The following is a 24,490-nucleotide window of genomic DNA, read 5'->3' as shown; positions in this document are numbered from 1 at the left end:
TAGAGTGGGGGTACAGAGTACATAGCCTGATGGGTTAGTGTAGTTCCAAGGTGCAGCAGATGTGGGGCAGCATCAACGAGATTGACCGTTGACCAGACCCTGCCGACTTATACGATGTAAGTCGTCGTCACTAGGTGGTTGATGGAAGGCCGTCATGAAGTTCGTGTTGCCAAACCAACACAAAAAAGTAGAGAAAAAGAAGAAAAAGAAAATAGTACGCTTCGATGTCCAAGAAATATTCAATAGTGATGTTGGCATGTTCGAAGGCTTTGTTGAGCAACTTAAAAGCATGACCGACTGGTTGTGACTTATGCTGTACAAGCACGCAGCTTTTCCAAGCTCTGTCAAACTTCGCCAAATGAAATGCCAACAGTACAACATTGCAGATACGCACCATTGAATGATCAATTATCTTCAGCTCATATGTTTTGCAGCCAACCGTAGCCGGTATAAAATGCCTCTAATCACACAAAGATGCACTTGGGCATGTACCTAGGTAGTTGCCGACTGGTATCATCAAGACAGATCTGCTTTGACACGGCAGACTGACAAGAGCTCATCACTTTGTATAGTTTATGGATTTACGCATTTTTCATCGGGAAAGCTTGATTGGTAACTTGGGAGACAAGGATTTGAGTGAGACTATGCCTTTGCATGATTTGCACAACATGCCAATACCAAATACATTTCATGAAAGCATCAACCTTCCACAAGTATTCTGTTCTATACAATGTATCTACCTAGGTAGCCTTTAGACTCGCCTTTGACATAAATATCTTGCAAATATCAGCCTTCCTTTCGAATCCATGAATGTAACTTGACACTCTGTCAGCAATGTGGATGCTTGAATGAGCGAGACAGAGTGTTATTAGGTCCCGGTCCTCTTCCTTCACTGAGCACGGCCAGAAAGCAATTGACATTATTCAAATGCATTTGTCCATGAAATATTCATATTCTTCAGACCATGATACAAAAAAAAGTGGCTCGTCGCCCTTCGAGCTCCAATTCGTGGCCAGCCAGAAAGTCAGAGGGTGGCCAGTGTTTCGTGCATTGAAGCTACGAGGTCCCTCCCCCTCTCTCAACACCCACATCCCAACCCTGGACACAACAGGGACACCACAACGCAAGATCTTCTTCTTCCTTTCGTCACCTTCGAAAATCACCATCATTATGGCACCTCTAGGTATCTGAGTTGTTTCTGTCACTCATTTCAGATCCTGTGCCTTGCCCTTCCTCCTTCATCCTTCTCATTCAGTCGGCCAAGATCGCACTTTCTGCACGATTCCCACACTCACTTGCAACACGCGCCATTCTGCCCTCGTTTGCCCCAAACTCTATCCTGCACACCCATTTGGTCTCCTTTTCCATTGACCAATTTATCGCTCGATTCTTTCAAACCACCTAAGTCCATTCATTCTTTCAAGTCTTCTCTGGTCGCGCGCTCTGGCTCTGATACACCCTTGACGCGACGGGACGTTTTGCGTCATGGCCTCGCGACCAGCGCCCCAATCTCGGACCTCGCGTGCCCCCCTCGCTGATGCCAATGACCGCGTCGTCAATGCATCAATGAGACATGGCAAAAAGTCAAGTCGGTCCGAGAACACTTACCCCAATCCTTCGCGACCCGAAGCGGCGGCAAGATCTGCTCATCAAAGTGTCAAGCCCCAGCCCCACGAGATGGCCACGAAGCATGCGCCTGTTCCCAAGGACGAGAATGATCTTGACAAGCGAGGTTCTCAGGCGTCGACCTCGAGTGGCACGTCCAGTGGGAAGAGAAAGACGCACATTGGACCCTGGCAGCTCGGTCGAACTCTTGGAAAGGGTTCAGCGGGCAGAGTCCGACTGGCAAGACACAACCTCACTAGAGAGCAGGTAGCGGTCAAAATCATGCCCAAGCATGGCCATGCAATGACCCAGGCTGGTAGCTTGGCAGCGGTAGATGACTGGGATCGCAGACAGCCCGAGTTCAATTCGGAGAAGCGCATGCCCTTGTCGATCGAGCGAGAAGTCGCCATCCTGAAGCTGATTGACCATCCCAATATCATGAAGCTTTATGATATCTGGGAGAACCGCTCCGAAATGTAGGATACAGACCACAACAATCTCTCCTATTCGAAATGCTGACATGCTTACAGCTACCTTGTCCTGGAATTTGTCGAAAACGGTGATCTCTTCGACTACATTAATCGAATGGGCAGCCTTCCAGAGCCTGAAACCATATTCTATTTCCGACAAATCATCAGCGCACTCGATTATTGCCACTCGTTCAACATTTGCCATCGAGATCTCAAGCCGGAGAATATTCTGCTCACCAAGAGTGGACAGGTCAAGATTGCCGACTTTGGTATGGCGGCTATACAGCAAAGTCCAACGCACAAGCTCAGAACTGCTTGTGGAAGCCCACACTATGCTGCACCTGAACTTGTTGACCGCAAGTCCAACGGATACTCTGGTGCAACGGTCGACATCTGGAGTGTGGGCGTCATTCTTTACGCTTGCCTGTGCGCCTGTCTTCCATTTGACGACACGGACATGAACAAGCTTCTTCTCAAGGCCAAGAAAGCTGTTTATCCCGAACCCAAACATCTCAGCCCTGGTGCGAAGGATCTGCTCCGAAAACTCCTCAGGCCAAACCCGTCTCAACGCATTACCATCTCACAGATATGGAAGCACGATCTGATTGTCTCGTACAACTACCTCGACGACCTGAATGGAAAACGCCACGATGACAATCTCAATGACATTCGCAAGTATGGAAGAGAGACTAGCCTGGCACCGCAGGACATTGACATGCAGACTCTACGTCAACTTCAATCAATGTGGCACACGTATAATGAGAAGCAATTGGCGGCGAAGTTAATCGAAGACGAGTAAGTACTTCATCTACCACCTCCATGCCTTTCAATCAACTGACTGTAAAAGACCCAACGACCAGAAGCTTTTCTACTGGTTACTGTTCAACTACCGTGAAAAGCGCCTGGAAAATTACGTTGGCGATTTGACCTCTTCTGCAAGCGACTACCATCTTTTGCGACCGGCAAATTGGACCAAGAAGTTCACAACCCTCGAATTCCCTGCTCGGCATGGCAGGACGCCATCGCGTTTTACCGTCATTTCAAACGTCGCGACCGACGACAATGGTATTGATTCGGTGACTGATGGTGCCACCATACGTAGCTACGATCCTTACAAGGCCTCACGTATCCTAGATGGGCCAGCTGCTAGCCATGCGAAGATCACTGTTCACCGAAATGGGAGCATGACAAGGAGCTCGACTCGGGCCTCCAATATTGACCGTATGAGAACTGGTTCAATGAGGAGCAATTCTACATACTCCAGACGAGGTGGTCGTGGCGGCCACCTTGCCGTCAATGCCGCCATGAGAGCTTCTAGGCGCTCTCTGACTTCTATCAAGAGTGGAGGCAGCAGCTCAATCAAACGGCCGGCGTCGCGCACACGACGTGGAGTCAACTTCAACCACCAGCTTGGAAGTTCTGTGGCTCGAGAGCAACTAGGCCTGAAGAAGGGACCAGCAAGTATCGCTGGTGATGATTCAACCTATGATAGGGATCACAAGTCTCCTGCGAGCCCTTGTAGACAGCCTCGAATGGCCTCTGGCCAGGCTGCTGGGCGATCTGGAACCCATACTCAGTCATTGATCATCCCCAGTCTGGCACACCCTCACCGGCACGGTAATGACGAGATTCGGCAGTTAAGTCATAGCATTGCAGAGGACTGTGACCAAGCTTTCAACAGTTCCCTACTGTCACCAGATGATCCGGCTGATAGAAGCTCAAGCATGGAGCCATCAACCTTGAGCCCCAGTATGTTGGACTTTTCACATGTCACAGGGTCCAGTTCCTTGTCTGTATCTACACCTACTCCAGTTGAGCTCAGAAGCAATGAAGCCCATCGCATCTCTCACAAGTGGGATGCCCGACCACTGCCGCAAGCACCACCACCTACAGACTCCGTTCTTCGCGAAATCAGGATGGCAAAGAGGAGAACTGCTCAACGGGAGAATTTGATTGATGAGTCGCCTGGACATGTGAATCGCATGATGGAACACCTCGACAATCTGTTGACCTCTGATGACCTTGAAGCAGACAATGACCAGAGAATTGTCTCTGCTCCGATATACTCGCAATACAGCACGCAGTGGGGCAGAGACGCCATTCCTTTGCCATCCATCTCGGAGGGTCGTCGAGAGACTTCGTCAGTCGACACCAGTAAACATCGCACTGTTTCCGCACCAACCGTCAAGACTCCCATTGCTCAGTCTACGCACAATTATGGAAGAGAACAAGACGCGCTCAGTTACCTCTCTCGTCAGGAGAACACAATTAGAATGGTCGTGTCGCCTGGTGACGGACAAAGTCCAGTCAAAGTTCCAGCACCGCTCAACATTCGTAAGAAAGCTGCCAATAGTGCTGCAGCACAACCGCCTCCTCGCAAGAACATGAACCTCCGTCAGCAATACGCTTTTGATGAAATCAGAGATACCATTCCGGAAGAACCTCCAACACCATCAGCAGATAGCACACACAGTCCTACGCGCAAGAAGTCATCGTGGTTCAAGCGTGGGTCCAAGGACAAGGATGATGTTTTCGATTCAAGCGAGCACTCCCGTAGTGATCATACCGCCAGTGTCCCGCAAACCAACAGCACAGGCTCGGCTGGAATAGAACTTCTGCCGGCCAAGAAGAGAAGCTTCAGCTTTGCTTTCTGGCGCAATTCCAAGGCCACAGACAACATGAAGCTTTCGGTAGCAGGTGGGCATTTACTTGCACTTTCAGATGGACTAGATTTAACCAAGAGCACAGATGTCGATTTCGATGACCCTCCAAGCCCGGAGCCCGTCCGAATGTTTAGCCATCCCGCACGACCTCCCAATAACGGCGCCTGGAAAGGTAACGTCGCACAACGAAATATTGAGCCCCAACAGAACTGGCTTGCACGATTGTTCCGGGTGAAGCCTGCCACAGAACATCTTTGCTTCACTCTTTCCCGACGCCAAACACGGCAGGAAATTGCTATCTTATTGAAAGAGTGGCGCCGATACGGTATTCGAGATGTACAAGTTGACAAGGACAGAAATATCGTCTTCGGGCGCGTGGGTGCCAAGAACTGTAAGCCATTTCTCCATCCATTGAAGCAATCCATCAATACAAGCTAATAATTTTGAAACAGATCTCGCGATGAAGGAAGTATCTTTTGCTGCCGAGATCATGACAGTGATTGAACATGGCAAGAGAAGCCCACTCAGCATCGTCCGATTCACCCAAGAGCGCGGGGCTGCCAGCAGTTTCCATAAAGTTGTCGACACAATGCATGCCGTTTTCAGTGCTCGCAACTTGCTTGTTGTCGATAAACACAAAGCGAAGATGATGATCAAGACTTTAAACTCACGATAGTCTGACGAGCCCATCCAGTGCAGATCCTTGCCAATTCCCACTTTGCTATCTCAACCCGCTTCTTTTACACCCAAATGTGAGGGATCAGAGCCCTTTATGGGTATGGCAATCGCCTCTTGCGAGTCCCATCAACCTTTGCGTAGTAGTACGCGATCCCTCATCAGGCCTCGTCGTGGTAAGTCTCTGCCACCGATTCTCAAATACAAGTGGCTCTCTAACTCTTTCAGATGTCTCTTGGTACTGTCATGCATCTTTCTAAGGATACTGTAGGGTGTAGCACACCCATCCCTGCCTCAGAATATATATGTCGGCACGGCAACTTGTATCATTACAAGTTTCTGGACATTCGAGGACGGGCGACACTGGGTAAAGTGCGATGTTGCTAGTTGGACTAAAGTTCTCTTGATTTTTTTTTTCTCGCGCATGGTGTAACGTTTGTACATCATGGAGAGTTGTATGTGAGTGGAGATGGTGTTTTACTAGACCAGCGCAAATGGATGATCTTGTGCCTGGTTGCGCGGTGGCTTGTGGTTTTCATTCGCGGTGTACCTTTGGCCTCCTCTTCACTGGAAGGTCTAGATCGAGAGAGAGAGAAAGAGAGGCAAGGAACAGTGTTACATAAAAAATTCGGAGGAAAAAACAAACAAACCTAAAAATAATTCAGCCGCCATCCATTTTCAGTGACATCCTCGCTCAGCCTAAAGAGTGCTAAATAAATATATTAAAAGCAAAAAGTAAATTTAAGTTAACTAAATTAAATTAATTTATAAATACAATCGTAAAAGCGTATTAAATGCTTTATTTATGAGTAAAATAAATGCTTGAATTAATTATTAAGGTAATAATTATTTATATAAAAAATCCTTGTATAATATATATTTATTTATTCTTTTATTAATTTTTTTTAAATTATTATCGTGGTGGTAATGCTTATATTTGGCTTATTAATCCCGTTATGAGTCTTACTCCTGGATTACTGATTTATTAGTGAGCCTCTTAATATTTATTAACAGCTGGCGGGTGTGTTGGGCTGGTCCTTATCTGGAATACTTGCGGGCTTCGGTCCTTAGCCCCGTATACTGTCTTTTTAAGCGCCAACATCCTCTGTTTGCCGTATGCAAGGGTGTATGTTCGTAACAAGATTATTGAAAAAAGCTCCGAGTATAAGTCTTCCTCTTCTCGGCGATCCGAGGCACGGGCCAGTGCCCTCCGAGATTCTTGGCGCCCAGCACCGCATGCATTATTAGATGAAAGCTATTTAGACATTGTTGTGACCAAGCTCGCAACTTTTGATCAAGATGCCAGAAAACACACAAGCGAAGTCGTAAGCCATGGGCTCGTGTTGCAGTTAGGTCATAACGCGGGAATGAAATCTTTCAAAACGAAGACTGTGGCTTTGCAGTCATTTCTGAGCTCATCACATTCTTTATTTATTGCATCCACTAAAGGCCCGTAACCACTGCATAAAGTCCTCAGGAAGCATGCCCCTGTGGCTCATATCAAAAGTATAGTGTCCTTGCCATACGAATGGTGTACCCGTTTGTCCAATTTCCTCCTCTTTTATTTTTTTTTTCATCCAAAACTTCCGGTACTGTCGCCTTGACTGCAAAGGCCTGCCGTATGATACACGATAGCTTACGAAAGTCCGGGCCTCCTATCTCGAACTGATCACATTCAGCCATTTCTGCTGTCCCACAACGCCTTGAACCTTGAGTCAGCCTGTCCCAGCAGAGCCTTCGGTTCACCAATCTCCTGGATCTTGCCCGCATCCATAACAGCGATCACGTCGCTATCCAGAATGGTCTCAAGCCTGTGCGCCACCGCAATAACAGTGCAGTGCTTGAAATCCTCGCGAATGACCTTCATCACCCGCTCGTCCGTCTCCCGATCGATGCTGCTTGTTGGCTCATCTAAAAGCACGATCGTACTGTCATTGCGACGCAGGATCGCGCGGGCGAGACAGAAGAGCTGTCGCTGGCCTTGAGACAGTTCCATGTCGCCAAAATCAGCATCAAGCCCGCCGCGCTCCCGTATCAAGTCCCACATGTCGACTCTGGTCAGGGCCGACTCCAGGCGCTCGTCTTCGTTGCCACCGGCGGTAGCAAGGGAGGAAGCAGCTTCGCCGGGAATAAGGTTTTGACGCACAGTGCCAGATAGCTTAACGGGGTCTTGAGGCAGGGTAATAATGCGGGTCCGAACCGACTCCCTTGATACTGTGGAAAGGTCCACACCATCGATACTGATTGCCCCCGATTCGATCTCAAGGAGACGCAGAATAGTCAAGATTAGAGAGCTTTTCCCACTGCGATGAATGGTCAATATCTATATAATACTTCACGGAGTCCCGATCCCTAACCGGTCTGTGCGGACTTACCTTCCAGTGCGACCACAAATTCCAATCTTCTGGCCGGGCAGTACACTAAGGGACACGTTGCGAAGCACGGGATTATCATTTGCCCTAGTATTGTGAATTAGTGTCGATATATGTGGTAGAGACTCGAGAATTGGTTGCAAACCTATATGCAGCCGACAGGCCCTTGAGATCTACACGACCTTGGGAGGGCCAGGTCGCATCTGCTGGTGCGACTCTCCCAGGGTCATCTTCCTTTGGAGTATCTTGCAAGAACGAGCGTAACCTCGCAATAGCGCCCAATGAAGTCTCCAGATCAGCCCAGTTGTTGACAAGCTCGGAAAGCTCTGTATTGAGACCGAGAATATTGACCATGGCAACGCCAATGGCACCTTGCGTCGTGGTATTGCGGAATTTCACAGCAAAGGCAACTAGTATAACAGCAATCGCAGCTATGAACAGATCGAGAACGACTGTCAACCAGCGCTGAATACAGAAGAGCAAATAATAAGGCTTCTGAGATCCATCAAGAAGTCTGAAGCTTTCCTCGAGAATCGATCGCCTCCAACCGAACGCCCGGATAGTACTTAGGCCATCAATTGTTTCAGTCAAAAGGGTGAACAAGGGCGTTTTGGCTTCGAGATCGAGGTAACGTATCTGGCGTGATGTTCGCAGATAATACTTCGCAAGAAGGTACAGGGCGATAACGCTGAACGGAATCACTGCTGCCACGTATTGTGCACCAGCAGCAATCAGGGCGGTACTCAGCAGGACAAAGAGGACGTCTAAAGTAGTCGCCGAATCAGCGCCACCACTCAAGGAATCTCAGTTGTGGTGGGGTGACTTACCGTAGATTGTGTGATATACGGCCACGGGCAGTCGATTGTCCAGTAGAGTCATGTCTTGGGCGAACCTGTTAAGGGTTACACCGCTATCGGTAGTAGTGAAGAACCACAAAGGTGCCCTAGTAGGATGCGTCAGCTGCAGGCTCGAATAGCGACAGCCCAGGTCACTTACTTCATCACAGACTCGAGGAAGAGCCAATGGAGATGTTGAGCTGATTTAGGCACAATGACCAGCATAAAGAAACTTGAGTTCACTCATTAGTGGCTCATTCTAGTCGCTGGGAAATGTGTTAGGACTTACCTGACACTAAATGCTGATGCTAAGACGCTCGAGAATGACAGTGCAAAATATGATCCGAAGTAATAACCAGAATTGTTGTTCATTCCCTGTTCGGCCCATATTCGGATCCAGACATCTACCGACTCGATCAGCGTCCTCAAAGGCCTTGACGCAGGTGAATGTATTCACGTATGAATGGAAGCACTTACCTGGTATCTTGGAAAGACCGGTGTAAAGGATCGCAAGGGCTAGCCAGAAAACCGCCAGAAACCAACTGACAGACTTAAAGTAGAATGTATACAGGCTTATATCGCCTGTCTGTCGCTTGAGGTCCAACGCCTCAGAGTTTTCGTTGGCGGCCTCAACTTTCGGTTTGGATTCCGCGCCATCTGTGGTATCTTCGTCTTCCATGGCTTTAGCGCGCGCAATTTGCTCTAGAGCCAGATCTCTAACATATCCATCTGTATTTTTCAAGTCGCCAAAGGTGCCTTGTTGAGCAATCTGGCCATCCTTGGCTAGGACAATAATTGCGTCGGACGCAGGTAAATAGTGAACTGCGTGGGAAAAGTTCAGTGGCCACTCATACGAAACATGACGGAGTTCGAAAATTACCAGAGTGTGTTGCAAGCACAACCGTAATATCCCTTGACCTGAGAATTCCTTCTTTACCCAGTAGCCTCTCAAAGACTATTGAGCCAGTCGCATTATCGAGGGCACTCAAGACATCGTCAAGAATGAGAATGCTCTTGTGTGAGTACACTGCACGAGCTAAAGCCTACTGAGTTTAGCATCTGGATGTCGGTTAGGGCTGGTATCTGCACTTACAACGCGCTGTTTTTGACCACCGCTCAGAGCCACGCCCCCACTACCGACAAGAGTTTGATCGCCATTTGGCAGTAGGGATAAATCCTTGTCTAGAGCACAAGCTCGGACAACGGTGGCAAACCACAAGTCATCCCAAAGATTCGGACTGACGATGTTATCCCGAACAGATATATTTCGAAGCCACGGCGTCTGGTTACAGTATGCAATCTGGTTGCGGTCGACTTGAATAGAGCCCTTGGATAGAGGTTTTTCACCAAGTATAATTTTCAGTAGAGTTGTTTTGCCTGAGCCAATCGGACCAGCAATCATCACACACGAAGACCAACTGACCGAAAGGTTGATACCCTGTAGTATAGGACTGCCAGAATCAGCTGGCGTGTAAAATCCATCTTTCACAATGACCGCAGCCGGACTCGAGGGCGAACGTGACTGATGCGGTATCATGCCGGTCAATTCGATGGATGCAGACAACGGGAGACCAGACGCTCCTCCCTCTCGTTCTTCGAAGTCGGTGTTATCGTGAGATTTCGATGGCTTAAGGCAAGAGCTTCCAATTTCCTCCTCCAATAGATACTCTTGGATTCGGTCAAAGCAGGCTATGGATGCCATGGCATTTGGAAGGCAGGAAATGAGCTGTGAGATTGGCGACGAGACCAAGGAGATGATCGCGAGGGCAGAGAAAACTTCAGCTACAGAGAGCTCTTGATCCTCGGTGCGTTTCGTCCAGAAAACTGCACCAGCAATAATGACGACCGGGGTCATTTGGTCGGCAAGACGGCCTGAATGGAACGTTAGCCGGTACGAGACGTTCATCACAGTCTTCTAGCTCTTACCCGTAGTCAGAATGCGTATCAGTGCTAGACGAAACTTCCTCGACACGTCCAACTCGGCGACACGGAGATTCTGAATAGACGTAGACATGTAGCTGGTCAAACCCATGGTCTTGAGTGACTTTATCTGTGCTAGCATGTTCGACGAAGCAGACACTCGCTCTTTGATGGCTTTGCCCCAACTCATCCTTGCAGGGCGCATTGCCTTCATTAATTGGGAAGTCAACATGCTCGCACCTTTGTGATGTTAGCAAGATGATTTGATAATTTTGAGTCGCGGGACAATAAGTTACCGGCAGCAGGAATTATCACGAAGAAACAGGCAGCCCCAACTTGCCTTTCCAACAAGTACAAGGCAATGCCAAGTTCAATGATGCTGGCCCATACTTCGTGAATAAGACTGATTCCTGGTTCAATGCCTTCAATGTCGGCACTTATAAGACTGATGGCGTCGCCTTCGCTAGCCTTTGTGCTATCAAGCTCCAATGTCTTCTGAAATATAAGGGCAACTAGGCCTCCTCGGATCATTGTCGTGAGTTGAAAATTGAGATGTTGATAGTAGGCACGCGTGACCTAGCAGAGACTGAGTATGGGGTCTTTGAGTGGTGAATGAGGGACAAATATCTTACTGCCATGCCAATATATACTAGAGCTGTGGCTCCAATGAGTCCACTAGCTATCTCACTTGAATTTGTGGTAGGCGGTTCGCCGACGAAAGTAATGATTCTTTGGATGAGGAACGGTTGGGCAAATCGCAAGGCTGAAAGACATAATCGCGGCAGGACAGTTATTGCACAGGTCGAGCTGAAAGCACGGAAAGTGGCGAGTGTGAGACAGTGTTTTCGCTGCTTGTTGCCTAGAGGGGGACAATCAGTGCCTTGAACTCCAAGGATGTGATTTTGAGATCTCTACATTTATCCCACACCGCGCCAAGGCAGTCTTGCAGCTGCCGTGATGTGAACTTGGCCTGAATGATAGACAGGTCTCCAAGGGAGAGTATGTCCCCGAATCCTTTACGGAAAAGGCTGTTCAGCCACCAAAATACGGTTCGGCTCAGTGGGCCACTTGTTTTCTCCACGGATGTAGTTTCTTTGAGCCCAGGTGCCAACAATGATCTCTTGGGGACTTCTTCCAGCAACAGCAACACAAGTTTGATCGACAAACTGGTCACAAAGATCGCTGCAAGAGACCGAAGCCCTGCGCGTTGGAACAATGTTCGAGCTTGGGCGACATCAAGTAATATGGTGAGGAAAAGGTAACCGGAAAGAATCTTGGAGGGTGCAGTTGACCGTCTGTGCTCGATGTAGAACAGAGCTCCAACAGCACCGGACGCAATCAAGGACAATGCGGAGGCGGGGATAGAGGCACGTGTCGGTAAGCTGTTGGGTACAGACCAGAGAACTAGAGTAACAAGTTGCAAGCAACACTGGATGCCCGCAGTACCCTGGCGAGTTTTGTCAGTATCAGTTTTCGCCCTCTACTGCGGTAGGGATGCGCATACCAGTTTTGCTCCCAAAAGCATACCAGCACGAACTTTGACATCTTTGCGACGTAGCCAGCCAATGCGCGCGGCAGCAACGCAAATCAGCACCGCAGAAGGCAAAATTGAAAAAATGCTTTGCTCGAATAGCAAGGTAAAGTCGAACGCGCCCTCGAGGCGAGGCCCGAAGGCATCGTCGGTCGCGTTCATCCTGAGTGGATTATCCCACAATGACAACGAAGGATACTGAGGTCAAGAAAGAGGATGCTGTCAAACACAAAAACGTCTGATGGTCGTGCTACAGAATCTCACATGCTGTATGTAGTCTTCTTTTTATCATTATGTCAAGTTGTATGCTGGAACGCGTGTAGCTGGAAGACGCGTCGGTCGAGGGCTAGCCTGGTAGCATTGGTATCATCTTTTGGAGCGGCAGATGATTGGCACAGTCCCTGATGATCTGCATAAATGTTTGCATCCAGAACAGGCAGGTCTTTGTTTTTTATTCCCCCATCCTGAATCATCGCTAGGCGTTATGCTCCAAGACAAAGATTCGGCAAAAGGGACCTTGTCAGACAGAGCCTGGAAAGTCAAGGATCGGCCCGCAATGAGGTCCCTAGAACACGGACCGGGGGGGGCATTCACAATGGCGTTCCACCCATTGGACCTGAAGTCCTCGCTGAATGAATGTATTTTTTCCGGCCGAAGATATGGTGAAGTTCCAACTTTGGCAGGGATGTAAACCTAATCCATGGTACGTGCAGTTCCGTGTTGTTTACCCAAATGTCGCGGCGTGCGCGACTTGAAAGGATTTACTGTTACATCCTGCCACATAGCGCGACCGCCAGATAGATATGTACATTTGGCGCAGATACGGTGGAACGAATCCAGAAACAAATATTCGTGAAATTCTTGATGCTGGAGAGAGACGGGGGTGCAGGCCGAGCTACCAGGATGATTGTTTCCACTTTCACACACCCCCCCCCTCCTTGTACTGGGTTCGCACCTTCTAGTCAGCGGAGTGAACCAGACGTAGGGCCTGCCCAATCGGTTTCCGCAGATAAGATTGCGTGACAGCTGAACCCGTGGAAAGTTGACTTTAACTAAAGTAATGGGTACAACTCTTATTTTAACGGATAAAAGCATCAGACCCCGGACCCTCCGGCTTAACGGCTATTTCCGGTAGGCCATAGGAGGCAATTAGGTCTTGTGCACTTTATTTAACTAAACCCATGTAGCCAGATCCGTTCACTTGTACTGAATACACTAAGTCCCCATCAATTTCCCACAGAACCAACCTTATGCACTGTCAAGATTGCGGGGAACTAAACCACAACACTGTGATTTGTTCGTGGGGCTCGGCAAAGGTGATTGACTCGATACGAAACGGTGGTATATCGACCAAGCGAGTGTCCTAATCGCGGGCCATTTCCTGAACAGGACTCTACATCCTTGGCGATAAGCTCAAGTCATCAGGGTGTCAAAAATTGCTTTCTGAATTGAAATGATTGCGACAAATTTGAAGCTGATTACAGCCATTTCTATGGTCTGTTTGCACCGGCGGGTCGGGACTCGATCAGATTCTGAAATTAGGTCGACTTGTCGTTCACACACGACAAGGCGGTATGGTAATAAAATATTATAGACTGCTGAAGAACGTAGTTTGAAAATGCCTGTGGGACAGACTTAACAACCTCTTCCTTAACACAAAAGGGGTTTCAAAAAAAAAAACAACTTGCTGACTGTTCTTCGAGGCTAGTTTGTTATTGATGTGATTGTAAGAGCAAACTCAAGCATTGATCGCTGACCTGACACTGCTGAATTAGGTGGTGTAGAGAAATACTATAATCTCATTCTTTGGCAACGTTCATACCAGTGAAAGTCTGAACAGCTCGACTATTCCAGAGTCGCCGCAGCTTGCCCCATATATCTATCCAGCGGCTCCTGTTCCCACAATCAGTTCCAACTTCTTGAATGTAGCGGTTTGAACAAGACATTACTTACCCTTCTCACGCACTTCCTCGGGATTGCATATCCGTTGATCCCCTTCGGATTTGTGGTAGGATACTCTAGTCTCATATCCATATTACAAAGGATGTGCTGCCGTAGGTAGTCGAAGCAGTGCCTGACGTGATGGATTTCTGCGCCGGCCCCCGAGTCGTTCTCATCGCCATGCGGACTCGGTGTTTCTAGTGTGAGGTTGTGGAGAGTAGCTTCGAACATATTGTGCAGATAGTCCTTTACGAGGATTGGATTAGTATCGCAGAACAATGGTACTCGTGAATTTGTTGTGCGTGTTCATACCAGACAGTGATACTGATGGGTCCAAGCAGTACCGTATAGATTGGCTTTCCCATTCATTAGCACACCGGGAGGAAGTCCATACACTTCAGCATTTTCAATCAACATGTAGCCATCTCCAGGTGGATAGTCCGATTTTGTGTCCCATTTCTCTATTTTCGAAGAGTCTCTCTCGTACTCCTCAGCAAACGACCTAATCTCGTATTCCACTAATACAGTTAGCAAGTGAAGTCCATCCAAATTCCTTACATTTTCCTTTATTTTTTTTTTGGGTACTCACGGGAAGGGAAGGGGTTTGGAAATGTCGATATGGGTTTCTTTGAGTTCGATAACAGGTAAATGGAGAGAAGGGCAACGAGATTCAGTGTTACGATCAAGACCATCCATCCACGGTGTAGTGATAAACCTTGGCGTTTTCGTGCATGTGATTGAGGCAGAAAGGACTCTCCTTCAGCAATATCGCCATCACCACTTCTCTCCTCTGCGTCTAAAATTTCTCGCATTATAGAGATTTCTGAAGACAATGTTATGGCATCAACAGCCGTTGTCCCTCAATGGTGCCAACTCTAGATTGTTGTACAAGTAGATGCCAATACGATTGCTCAGCTTACGTGCCCACAAACCTGGATTACCATCGGTCCGATGGTCCTGCAAGCATCTTTGGCCATCTTTCACAGGGCGATATGTTGTAGGCTGTAGTAGGCCGGATGAACTCCTAAACCGGGTCTAGTCGCATAGGCACAGAAGGAGGAATGTCCGGAAATGCCCGGATGGTTTTTCTTGCCATCTCAGTGTTGGTCAAATGTCGCCAAGAGTCAACCCCTGTGATTGACAGATACTGTGGCAGCGAGAGATTTATTTGATGCGCTGACAATTGGCCAGAGTCCTTGGCATTCCCGATGTAACCTTGCCCGGCGCATGTAGGCCGACTCGGCCCGTCAAGATTGGTAGGCCGAGCGGGCATGACAATAAAGTTTCTATAATTGAGTGGAATACGAAATACGAGATCCGACGGGTCTTCCCCGCGTGAACCCAGCCACGCTGGAACATCGTACAAGGTCCGAATCCTTTTTATCTTGGCGCGAATATAACGTGTAACAAGTGCCGAACACGGCGAGAGTGCTCACATGATATGCGACTGCGACTCGGCAGAAGAGGAATGCATTCTCCCCGTTGCGCCACCAAAGATACAATGACTTTCACAAGGAAGAAATCTGATCAACAGAGCTAGGGTCGATAGCAAGTGCCAGAACTTATTTATTTTGATACCGGAGGAGTTTTGTCATTGAGAGGGAAAAGGCCGCGGAAGTGGCTTGTGATAAGGAGAGATCATTGTTCCTTTGTGCAGGTGTCTACGGTCCAAATGTTGTAACGGGGTTTTCGACCACCCAAGCTTCAGTTCAGAAAACGAAGATGTCACTTTAACCACTATTGGTGAAGTGACTCCTTTCTCTTACATTCCACCCCACGTAATCTCGAGACCTTGCCCATTCCTGTAAACTCTCAAATTTACGGCATGTCTGTGTAGAACGCAAGTCCATCATCCATCTTTTGTCTTCAATGTCACCGTTCCAGTAGTAGTAATTCGCGCCTATATTCCCTGCGCACTGAATGTTTTGTCTCAGACGATCAATACAGTGACCTGTTCAGTTTAGCCAGAAGCCCATGTTCTCTGTATGAGTAAGAAGAGCGAAGAATCACGCACTGTGATGGATCTCCCAAAAGTCGTCTCGCGTGCCGTTTGGACGCCAAATGTTATAGTCGGGAAAGCGTTCTGGGAATAAAGACTTCCTCATGGCATTCTTTGAGAGTTAGCCTCACAACACGTTTCGAAGACGAAGGAAGGGCTGGCTACCAGGCAGTGAAGCGCATGAAACACCTCGAGGTTGTAGATACCACTGTCACCGTCAGGACCGGAAAGTGCCACAGTCTGATTCGGCATCTTTTTCGTTTCTTTTGGCGTATATAACAAGAATCCAGTCCCTGAGTCACACATCAGTGTCATGGTGATTAGATGGATAAAGCTCGACTGACCAGCGTATAGTTCATCCCAAAGCTTATCCTTCTCATCGGTTGGTTTTCCAAAATATGGAGACCACTCTCCCGGCAGATCATGGAAGACAACTTCTTCATATTCAACAGCCTCAATTGCAGGGGCTCAACATACCGTCAGTAACAATTTCCGCTCTCCTATCGCAGAACATGACTCACAATATGTTTGAAGACTTGGATCACGACAATTGTCTTTGCTAATGCACAGCACGACAATCCCAGTCAAGAACAGAATGTTTGTGATGTACAAGCATACAATGTGACACATTTGAGCAGTACTCGACCATTGATTTGATTGTGCACGATTCCATCTCGCCCGATCCGATGGGAGAGAGGAATCAAGCAACTGATCTTTCTCTTGGTCCTTTTCAGCCATGTTGAGCGCCATGATGCGTGAAAATGATAGAACGATGAAAGTCCCCAGACCAAGATGAGTGTGCTAGAATAAGGAACCTCGTTGAATATAGGCAAGAAATAACGTGATGATGAGGACTCCACCAGAAGGTATGTATTTTCAGCATATCCTTGCATCCGATGATCACGTTATGCTATTGGATGAAGTGTGCTTTCAAATTTTCTGTCAGTGGATACATCTCGCTCATCATGTAGAGACACATGTCATGACAATCTTTTAGGAGTCCTAGTGCATTCGAGTAAGACCCTCCATGGTATCCCTGTTCCTCTTGAATTCATGGCAAAGCCCAACATCAAGTGACGCTAGTTGCCACCGTTACATGACAGGTCCGAAGAGTGCATTGTGAACTTCTGCGCCGCAAGCGCAGTTGTGACCAATAGGATACCTCAGCTTCTACTTCCGGGGATTGATTCACGACGTGAACCTTGCATCAAAGATTCCAGGCCCCTTTTCAGAAGCGTAAGAGTCCTCGCCAACGGGTAGTATAACGTACAGGATGGCACTTCTGCGCAAATGTTGGTTAGAGTCAAATGGTACTGCATAAGCGAAGGAGCATGATATCCATGGATGCAATTATGGTATCATGTCATCCACAAGTGGAGCCCTGAAGCTCAAAAAGAGGGACAGTAGATTTAGGTGAATGAATAATAATTTTCTCAACATATGGCAACACACTTGGGAGTCCTCAATACCTATGGTCTTTGCCACACACACTTCAAGAGACTTATTTCGAACAACCTTCACTACCCACAGCACCAAACTTTGCTACTCTGCTGAAAGTTTTGTGTCGTTCAAGAGAAACCATTTTCAGCTCTTTTTCCTCTATGATGAACATGATTGCAAACTTCATTCGAGGAGCAACGTCTCGCTCGTTCTTGTGGCCGAAACCATTCTATCGGCCGGTGGTAGCTAGTGATTCCGATGATCAACTCCCTCGAACTACGAAAGAGTTTGGGAGGCTACCAGAGTCGCAAAACCAGCGACGCAGATTTTGGTTACTCTGCCTTTTGATCATTGTCGTTCTACCAGCCACTGTACTTGGGGCAACATATCTGGTCAAGACTAACACGGGGAAAAAGGAGTCATTTATTCCAACTTGTGGGTCACATAGCGAGTTCAAGTTTCCATGGGACTTTCAGGGCACATGCTAACTGACAGGTTTCTAGTCGAGACCCACGGTGTTAAATTTGATCTTCAAGAGCTGTTTGCAAGACCGCCAGAGAAGGATAGTAATGCAGCCTGGGACAGCTTGATTCCCGGTATGAGTTCACGTCCTTATCTTCGTTCTCGAAAGTCTTTTTGCTGAACCACTCGGCAGAAGGTCATGGCTACGTCCTTGTTCCTGAAGCTGCTGATCGATATGGTCTCCAGCCCGGTATTCCGACTGACAAAGGAATAGATCGCTACTCCGTGACTGTGTTTCACCAACTTCACTGCCTAGTATGTATACACTCTCGCGTGACACATTGTACAATTTACCATGGCTCATTTGTTTCAAATATAGGGAATGATCCGGATTTTATTCTACGAGATGGTAGCAGTTGCCAACAACACCGATCCCCACCGATTTTATCACGGCACGGACAAGGATACTCATGATCCCACCCCGTTCCCTGATCACGTCAACCATTGTTTCGATTATATCCGGCAATCCCTCATGTGTTCTGGCGATATGACCCTCGAGCATTCGAGAGAACCCCCTCTTGGAGAGAAGCGTACTGATACTGATGGCTGGGGTGTTGAGCACCAGTGCAAAGACTGGAACGCTATGGTGGGATGGACACTGGAGCACAAGGCGAATCATAATTTGACGGGCATTCTTGGATAATTGGTACATATTTAGCGCTATGGTCGCCAAACATGCTGGCAGTACCAAGACAAAGGTTTCCTCATCTAGTGAGATTCTCGATCTGATAGTTCTTGAGAAGGAGGGGCTCCGCAAATAAGCACACTAGTAGCGCCTGAACAGAAAAATCATCTGCACGCCAATTGATGACCAACCTCGATAATAATGGGATAATGTTGGACTCTACGTCACAGTACGTACCTAACCACGTCGAGGAAAATCATGTTCAAAATGCGAATGGTTTTTTCACAGCCCAGCGGCCATGGGCGTGGTTGGAAAATGCGGCCTCGGTATACGTTCTGAATGTTTGCACATGTGCCCAGCGATGCTTGCTTCACCTGTGGTCAGAATGCATTCGTTATGCTATCTATCGTAGGCGATTCTGTACCAACGGACTCAGTCAACCCTCTTAAGCAAGAACTGGCGTGCCTCGCTTATCCATTACGGAAACCTACCAAAGAGGCTTTTAACGAACGGTTGCTCTATTTTGGGATTTACAAGGTAGCAAGGCGCGAATCTTGTACTGAGTACTGCGCTCGTCAATCTGGTGAGCGCTTACGCTACTGTGTGCACGCCAAGATCTACCAATCTTGACGGGCCGAGGAATACTGGCTTTAACTGTATCCTGTAGACAAATGAAGTCCGGCGTGGACGTTGTGCTAGGAAAGGAAACCGCGGATCTCAGCGTGGGATTATGCCGTATAGATAGAGAATGACCAGACTCAAGTGAATCTCTTTGCTTCGGATACTTGCCCCTTTTTCGAGATGTTGGTACTCGCTAGGAGGGCTCTCGGGACATGCGAGAATGTGATAGACGAGGATATGGTGATGCACATACATCCAGTTCGTAGCGCCTCCGGGGTGGACATGCTTAGCGACCACTACGGACCGAATCGAACCCCTGACACATCGGCTCGTATTTCGGTGTATTTCTCATCTACAATATTTCTAGTAACTAACTATGCTCTTCCCGAAGTGGTATATGTATATATTCCACCTTTCGTCACTCGAGATGGTCTCTGAAAAGCAGGAATCCAATCTCAAGTCTCCATCGCAAGTCTCCATCGCAAGTCTCCATCTCAAGTCTCCATCTCAAGTCTCCATCGCAAGTCTCCATCTCAAGTCTCCATCTCAACTCAAGCCCATCTTATTCTGTGTTTCTCAATCATCAACATGGCTTCCCTTTGCAAAATCCTGATCCTTCTTACCGTCGCCCAACCTATTTTGGCTGCACCAACTGTACAGACTGTTGGCGGGATCCAGGCACGGGTATGAAAAACGATGAGACTCTCACTCTATTCTGACATTGGACTGACCTGACCGACAGGAACCATCACCCGACAACGACGTCGATGGTGCCAACCTGAGATCATACTGGCCTCGTAAAGCAGCTCCTGACAATGATGTCGATGCCGCCGACCTTCGTTCTTACTGGCCCCGAGACGCAGCTCCCGACAATGATGTCGATGCTGCCAACCTGAGATCTTACTGGCCTCGAAAGGCGGCTCCTGACAACGATGTCGACGCTGCTGACTTGCGATCGTACTGGCCGCGCGAGGAGGTTTCCAAGGATTAAATAGTCCTGTCACTTCTTGATCATTATGACCAATGAGTGTCTTGATCATCCTAGTATGGCTAAGATCTGACCTTACCCCATGGAATACGCTTAACTTCACTCGCTCTTTTATCATATATACGACATCTTTCTGTTTGTTCGTGTGTTTTCTCTACATGGGGAGAGTCGTTACATATAAAAAGCAGGCAAATGAATAAACTTCTCTATTCCCTGCAGGTCTGAGTCTCTATACAAACTTCTTGTGACAAATTTCTCGGACACGATCAAATGCGAGATGCCGCGCGAAATCCCAATATCTCATTTTTATACTGGATTCCCGAATTAGCTAGTTTACTTTCGCAAGTGGGTCCTTCTTGTTATCCAGTGCACGAGCGGTATATAATTCTGGCTTTCGCTCCTCTTCGCCCAAGTGTACTATGTCCTTAAATTTCATTCCAAAAACACAAGCTGACAAACATCATGCACTCATTCCTCATCCTGTCAATTTTTAATGCGGCTGCCCAGGCATGGAATACACCGTGCGCGGAGGTCTCATCATCATGGGCGGCACAAGCCACTGCAGCTTTCACGCGAACCCGCCGAGCTCAAGTCCCAGCTCAACTTGCATTCGAATGTCTCATGTCAGTGCCGGTCGACATAGAAGGTGACATCAAACAAATTGAAGAGCCGAAACATTTCTTGGAATTTCAATCTACACTCAACTGCCTAAATACTGGTCACTACATCAATATCGAAAGTGCTATTCACAACAAGCCTCTCAATCTACTAGCCGAGCTCGATTACACTGCGCAATCGATTAAAGACCGGGCATACCATAGCGACTTCGAAGTACAGCTTGCCCTACACTCCTTATTCCGGCGTGCCAAAGACTCTCATCTGCGGATCTTCCCAGATATGCTCGAAGTTTTCTTATTTGTCCGGCCTGAGACGAAGCTCGTCTCAATTTCAGAAGATGGCCTGGATTTGCCTCGGCTATATCTACTCTCAGACCTACATCTTGCAAGCGCCTCAGGCAATTTTGTGCCATCATGCGTTGAGACTATCAATGGCAAAAATGCTACCGAATATCTGCAAAGCTTATGGACTCACGGTACCTACCACGACGAAGATGCGCAGTATAACAGCTTTTTCCCCAACCCTGCTGCTGAGGTGGTGGGGATGGATAGTGGTGGACAGTTTCACCTCACGCAAGGTCTGTACGATGGACCAGTCACAACGTTTGGATTCATGAACGGCTCGAGGGTAGTGAATGAGAACATTGCCATGATTCGCGAGTTTTACAACTTCTCCAACATCAATGACGGCTCCTCCTTCTTTGCAAAATTTTGTCAGGGAGACACGAATGAGGTTGAAGCCAATTCCCCGACTCAGACGTCGGCAGAATCGATCGAACCCATCTTCTTACGTTCAGACACTTACATGCTGCCCGAAGAATATCCAGAACCCGTTATTACTCAAAGTGGGCTCTCAGTCCAAGGTTATCAACTCGAATCTCGTCGACATTATGACGTTGCTGTCCTCGCTCTTCCAAATTTCAAACCGATTGCGGAACCCAGACAAGACACGGATGAAACGGTCGCGGGATTCCTCGAAGCCCAAGCAGTTCTCCAGGATTTCATAATGCAATCGAAACAGAAAGGATTGAAAAAGCTTATTATCGATCTTCGCGGCAATAGCGGCGGAACCATTGACATGGCATTTGAGTTCTTCAAGCAACTATTCCCAAGTGTGGAACCGTTTGGGGCATCTAGGTTTCGGGCTCATGATGCTTTTTATATGTACAGCAAGTCAGTAGCGGATCTAATCGAAAGCGATACAGCCATGGTGATGAACGACGGGTTGTTTAGTGAAGTGGCAAGGAGCACCGCGAACTTCCAAAATCTTCTGAACATTGAAGGGATGCCATTCGCAAATTTCACTACATATTACGGACCATACAGAGAAGACGGTGATGCTTTCACCGCCATCAGACGATACAACTTCTCGAATCATTTGGGAGGACACACATTAGCGCCATATGTCAATATTACCGGCTACAATTTCGCCCTGCTCGCATCACCCACTCAACCATTTCTACCTGAGAACATGGTTATACTACATGATGGAATCTGCCAATCTGCTTGCGCTATATTTTCGCAGCTTATGAGAGAGCAGGGCCACGTTCAGACAATAGCTATTGGCGGCCGGCCTCGGAAGGAGCCAATGCAAGGCGTAGGCGGGACCAAAGGCGCGCAGCTATTAACGTTTGACTCTATCATTAAACACATGCAAACAACTCTGCGCATCACCTCAGTCTTACACGGTAAGGACGGGGAACGAAGGCTCCTGCAGACGACGCCCGTTGGAAGCCTGCTGAATGCTTCTCAGATACGCCTCCGTTCCGCGCGGTTCAGTGGAGATGGGCACGCCAATGGAGCAGTCAACTCACTTGATAATATGGGACGAGTAGATGATAAGCTCGTCCCTCTAGAGTTCGTATATGAGGCAGCCGATTGTCGCTTATTTTACACGGCCAAATCGTATATTAACCCCACACGGCTGTGGGAAATGGCAGCGGATGCTAAATGGGGCGATTCGAGCTGTGTTGAAGGGAGTATGAGCCATGCGACGGCCATTGGATCCATGCGTGGGGAGCCTTTCAATACAAGCGAAAATCTGAAATTCATAGGGTTTTTCCGCTTTTCAATCACGTGTATGATAGTGTTTACATTCATTGTCGGGGCATTTCACTCCCTACGGAAATCTCCATCTGTTCCAGAGGATGATTGTAAGGGTTACCATCAAATCAATAGCGCCGATTTGGACTTTTGAACTAAGCCATGACAGCGAATATTGTATTGGGTTATCGTTTGGACTTGTATAATATACATCACAGTTAACCGGTTCGGGTTTCTTGAGTGGCTCGAAAGAATCAACTCAAGCTTCTCCGAGAAGCCTTCTAGTTCACATATCCTCTGTTCCATGAGCTCGAGCAATAATTGCAAGGACCAAAATGAGCCACGTGAATAACAGATCTCGCTCAGACACATAAACTATAAATATTCTTTCAAACAGCTGATGAAGGCCATCGCTCAAAATCACTCGTAATCTCGAAATCATCCTTCGAAGTACTTCAATCGTGATGGATCAGAATTTCTCCTGACTTGCTCTAGTCACAAATGTCTGCGCCGAAATGCCCCAAGAAAACGAACTTAATCCTTCATCGAGTATCCCAAGACGACCATTCATTGACGCAGTTCCCTATCCACAGATGTAGTGCTTCCAAACATCATGTGGAGCACCCACGCACATAATGAGCTTCGCATTCACTGGTCTGCAATTCCCATACACGAACTTGTCGATGCGCCGTCTGACAATCTTCGGATTCTTATTCAGCCCGTTCTGTGGGTCACAGCCTTCGAGAAAGTAGGTGATTCCATCAAGAATGAAGTCGTGACCACAGGCATCGCTAACCCCCCGAAATGATGGGAGTATCACCGACACATGGGGTTAGTCCCTCATGCCAGGCGACGATGTAGTTGAGGCTACCTTCTCTCTTTTGTTCGCCGATGGATATGGCGCCTTGGACGATAGGCAGAACTGATATGGCGACGAGCAAAACTGGACGAGTGACAGAGCTTTTTGGATGCATCCTGATGGATTTGTTGTTTAGGGAGGTAGTTTGGCGCTTGTTGAACCGAAATCTTGATGGAAGGTTTAATGATGATTTATACAATGGTTTAATCGATTTAATTTTATTCAATCAACATTATCACGAAATCTTTCGTCCTCTTCGAAGTCAAAAGCTAATATGTGAATTAAGGAAAAAGGAAAGAAATCAGGAGACAAAAGTAGAAATATAAAGACAGGGTAAACTTGAGCTTTAAAGACCGAATATCTAATTATCTACCCACCGGTGATGCAAAACAAAACTGGCTTGTGGTTTTCATTCGCGGTGTACCTTTGGTCTTCTCTTCACTGGAAGGTTTAGATCTCGAGAGAGAGGGAGAGAGATAATGAACAGTGTTCTATAAAAGATCGGAGAAAGAAAAACAAACCTAAAACCAATTCAGTCGCCATACGTTTTCAGTGACATCCTTGCTCAAAGCCTATATCCTATCGTGGCGCCTTCATAAGGAGAGGTGGGCGTGGGCAGCGTTTGGTACTATGAAAATTTCCTCTCGTGATCTGATGATATTCCTTGAACATGATTCAGACTAATTCATGCTGGTGAAGATAATGGGCACGAGGTTCGTCATTGGTAGGCAGATGAGAAGGACATACTCTCTCTCTCTCTCTC

General features: G+C 47.6%; 5 protein-coding genes across 5 annotated transcripts; 4 read left to right on the top strand and 1 right to left on the bottom strand.

Annotated features, from left to right (window-relative positions):
* Positions 1-1,485: 1,485 nt before the first annotated feature.
* PFICI_13926 (uncharacterized protein) lies at positions 1,486-5,414 on the top strand (the record flags this gene model as incomplete). The annotated part of the gene is made up of 5 exons (XM_007842507.1): positions 1,486-2,081; positions 2,136-2,870; positions 2,923-3,824; positions 3,888-5,129; positions 5,191-5,414. 5 exons carry the CDS (start codon positions 1,486-1,488, stop codon positions 5,412-5,414), a joined length of 3,699 nt encoding a protein of 1,232 aa, XP_007840698.1.
* A 1,674-nt stretch (positions 5,415-7,088) lies between these two features.
* PFICI_13925 (uncharacterized protein) lies at positions 7,089-12,234 on the bottom strand (the record flags this gene model as incomplete). Its single annotated transcript, XM_007842506.1, has 14 exons — positions 7,089-7,716; positions 7,789-7,872; positions 7,931-8,549; positions 8,613-8,728; positions 8,782-8,853; positions 8,911-9,025; positions 9,099-9,443; positions 9,502-9,664; positions 9,715-10,493; positions 10,548-10,781; positions 10,838-11,117; positions 11,174-11,400; positions 11,457-11,988; positions 12,046-12,234. The coding sequence occupies 14 exons, from the start codon at positions 12,232-12,234 to the stop codon at positions 7,089-7,091; spliced, it is 4,383 nt and encodes a 1,460-aa protein (XP_007840697.1).
* A 5,388-nt stretch (positions 12,235-17,622) lies between these two features.
* On the top strand, positions 17,623-18,617 carry PFICI_13924 (uncharacterized protein; the record flags this gene model as incomplete). The annotated part of the gene is made up of 4 exons (XM_007842505.1): positions 17,623-17,887; positions 17,956-18,048; positions 18,108-18,229; positions 18,294-18,617. 4 exons carry the CDS (start codon positions 17,623-17,625, stop codon positions 18,615-18,617), a joined length of 804 nt encoding a protein of 267 aa, XP_007840696.1.
* Positions 18,618-19,808: 1,191 nt separating this feature from the next.
* On the top strand, positions 19,809-20,211 carry PFICI_13923 (uncharacterized protein; the record flags this gene model as incomplete). Its single annotated transcript, XM_007842504.1, has 2 exons — positions 19,809-19,904; positions 19,963-20,211. The coding sequence occupies 2 exons, from the start codon at positions 19,809-19,811 to the stop codon at positions 20,209-20,211; spliced, it is 345 nt and encodes a 114-aa protein (XP_007840695.1).
* Positions 20,212-20,670: 459 nt separating this feature from the next.
* On the top strand, positions 20,671-23,022 carry PFICI_13922 (uncharacterized protein; the record flags this gene model as incomplete). Its single annotated transcript, XM_007842503.1, has 1 exon — positions 20,671-23,022. One exon carries the CDS (start codon positions 20,671-20,673, stop codon positions 23,020-23,022), a length of 2,352 nt encoding a protein of 783 aa, XP_007840694.1.
* Positions 23,023-24,490: the final 1,468 nt, after the last annotated feature.

This window comes from Pestalotiopsis fici (genome assembly GCF_000516985.1).
Source record: "Pestalotiopsis fici W106-1 unplaced genomic scaffold PFICI_Scf_12, whole genome shotgun sequence".
NCBI classification, from domain to species: domain Eukaryota; kingdom Fungi; phylum Ascomycota; class Sordariomycetes; order Amphisphaeriales; family Sporocadaceae; genus Pestalotiopsis; species Pestalotiopsis fici.
The sequence above is the reverse complement of the archived record's forward strand: the minus strand, read 5'-3'. Positions and strand labels throughout refer to the sequence as shown.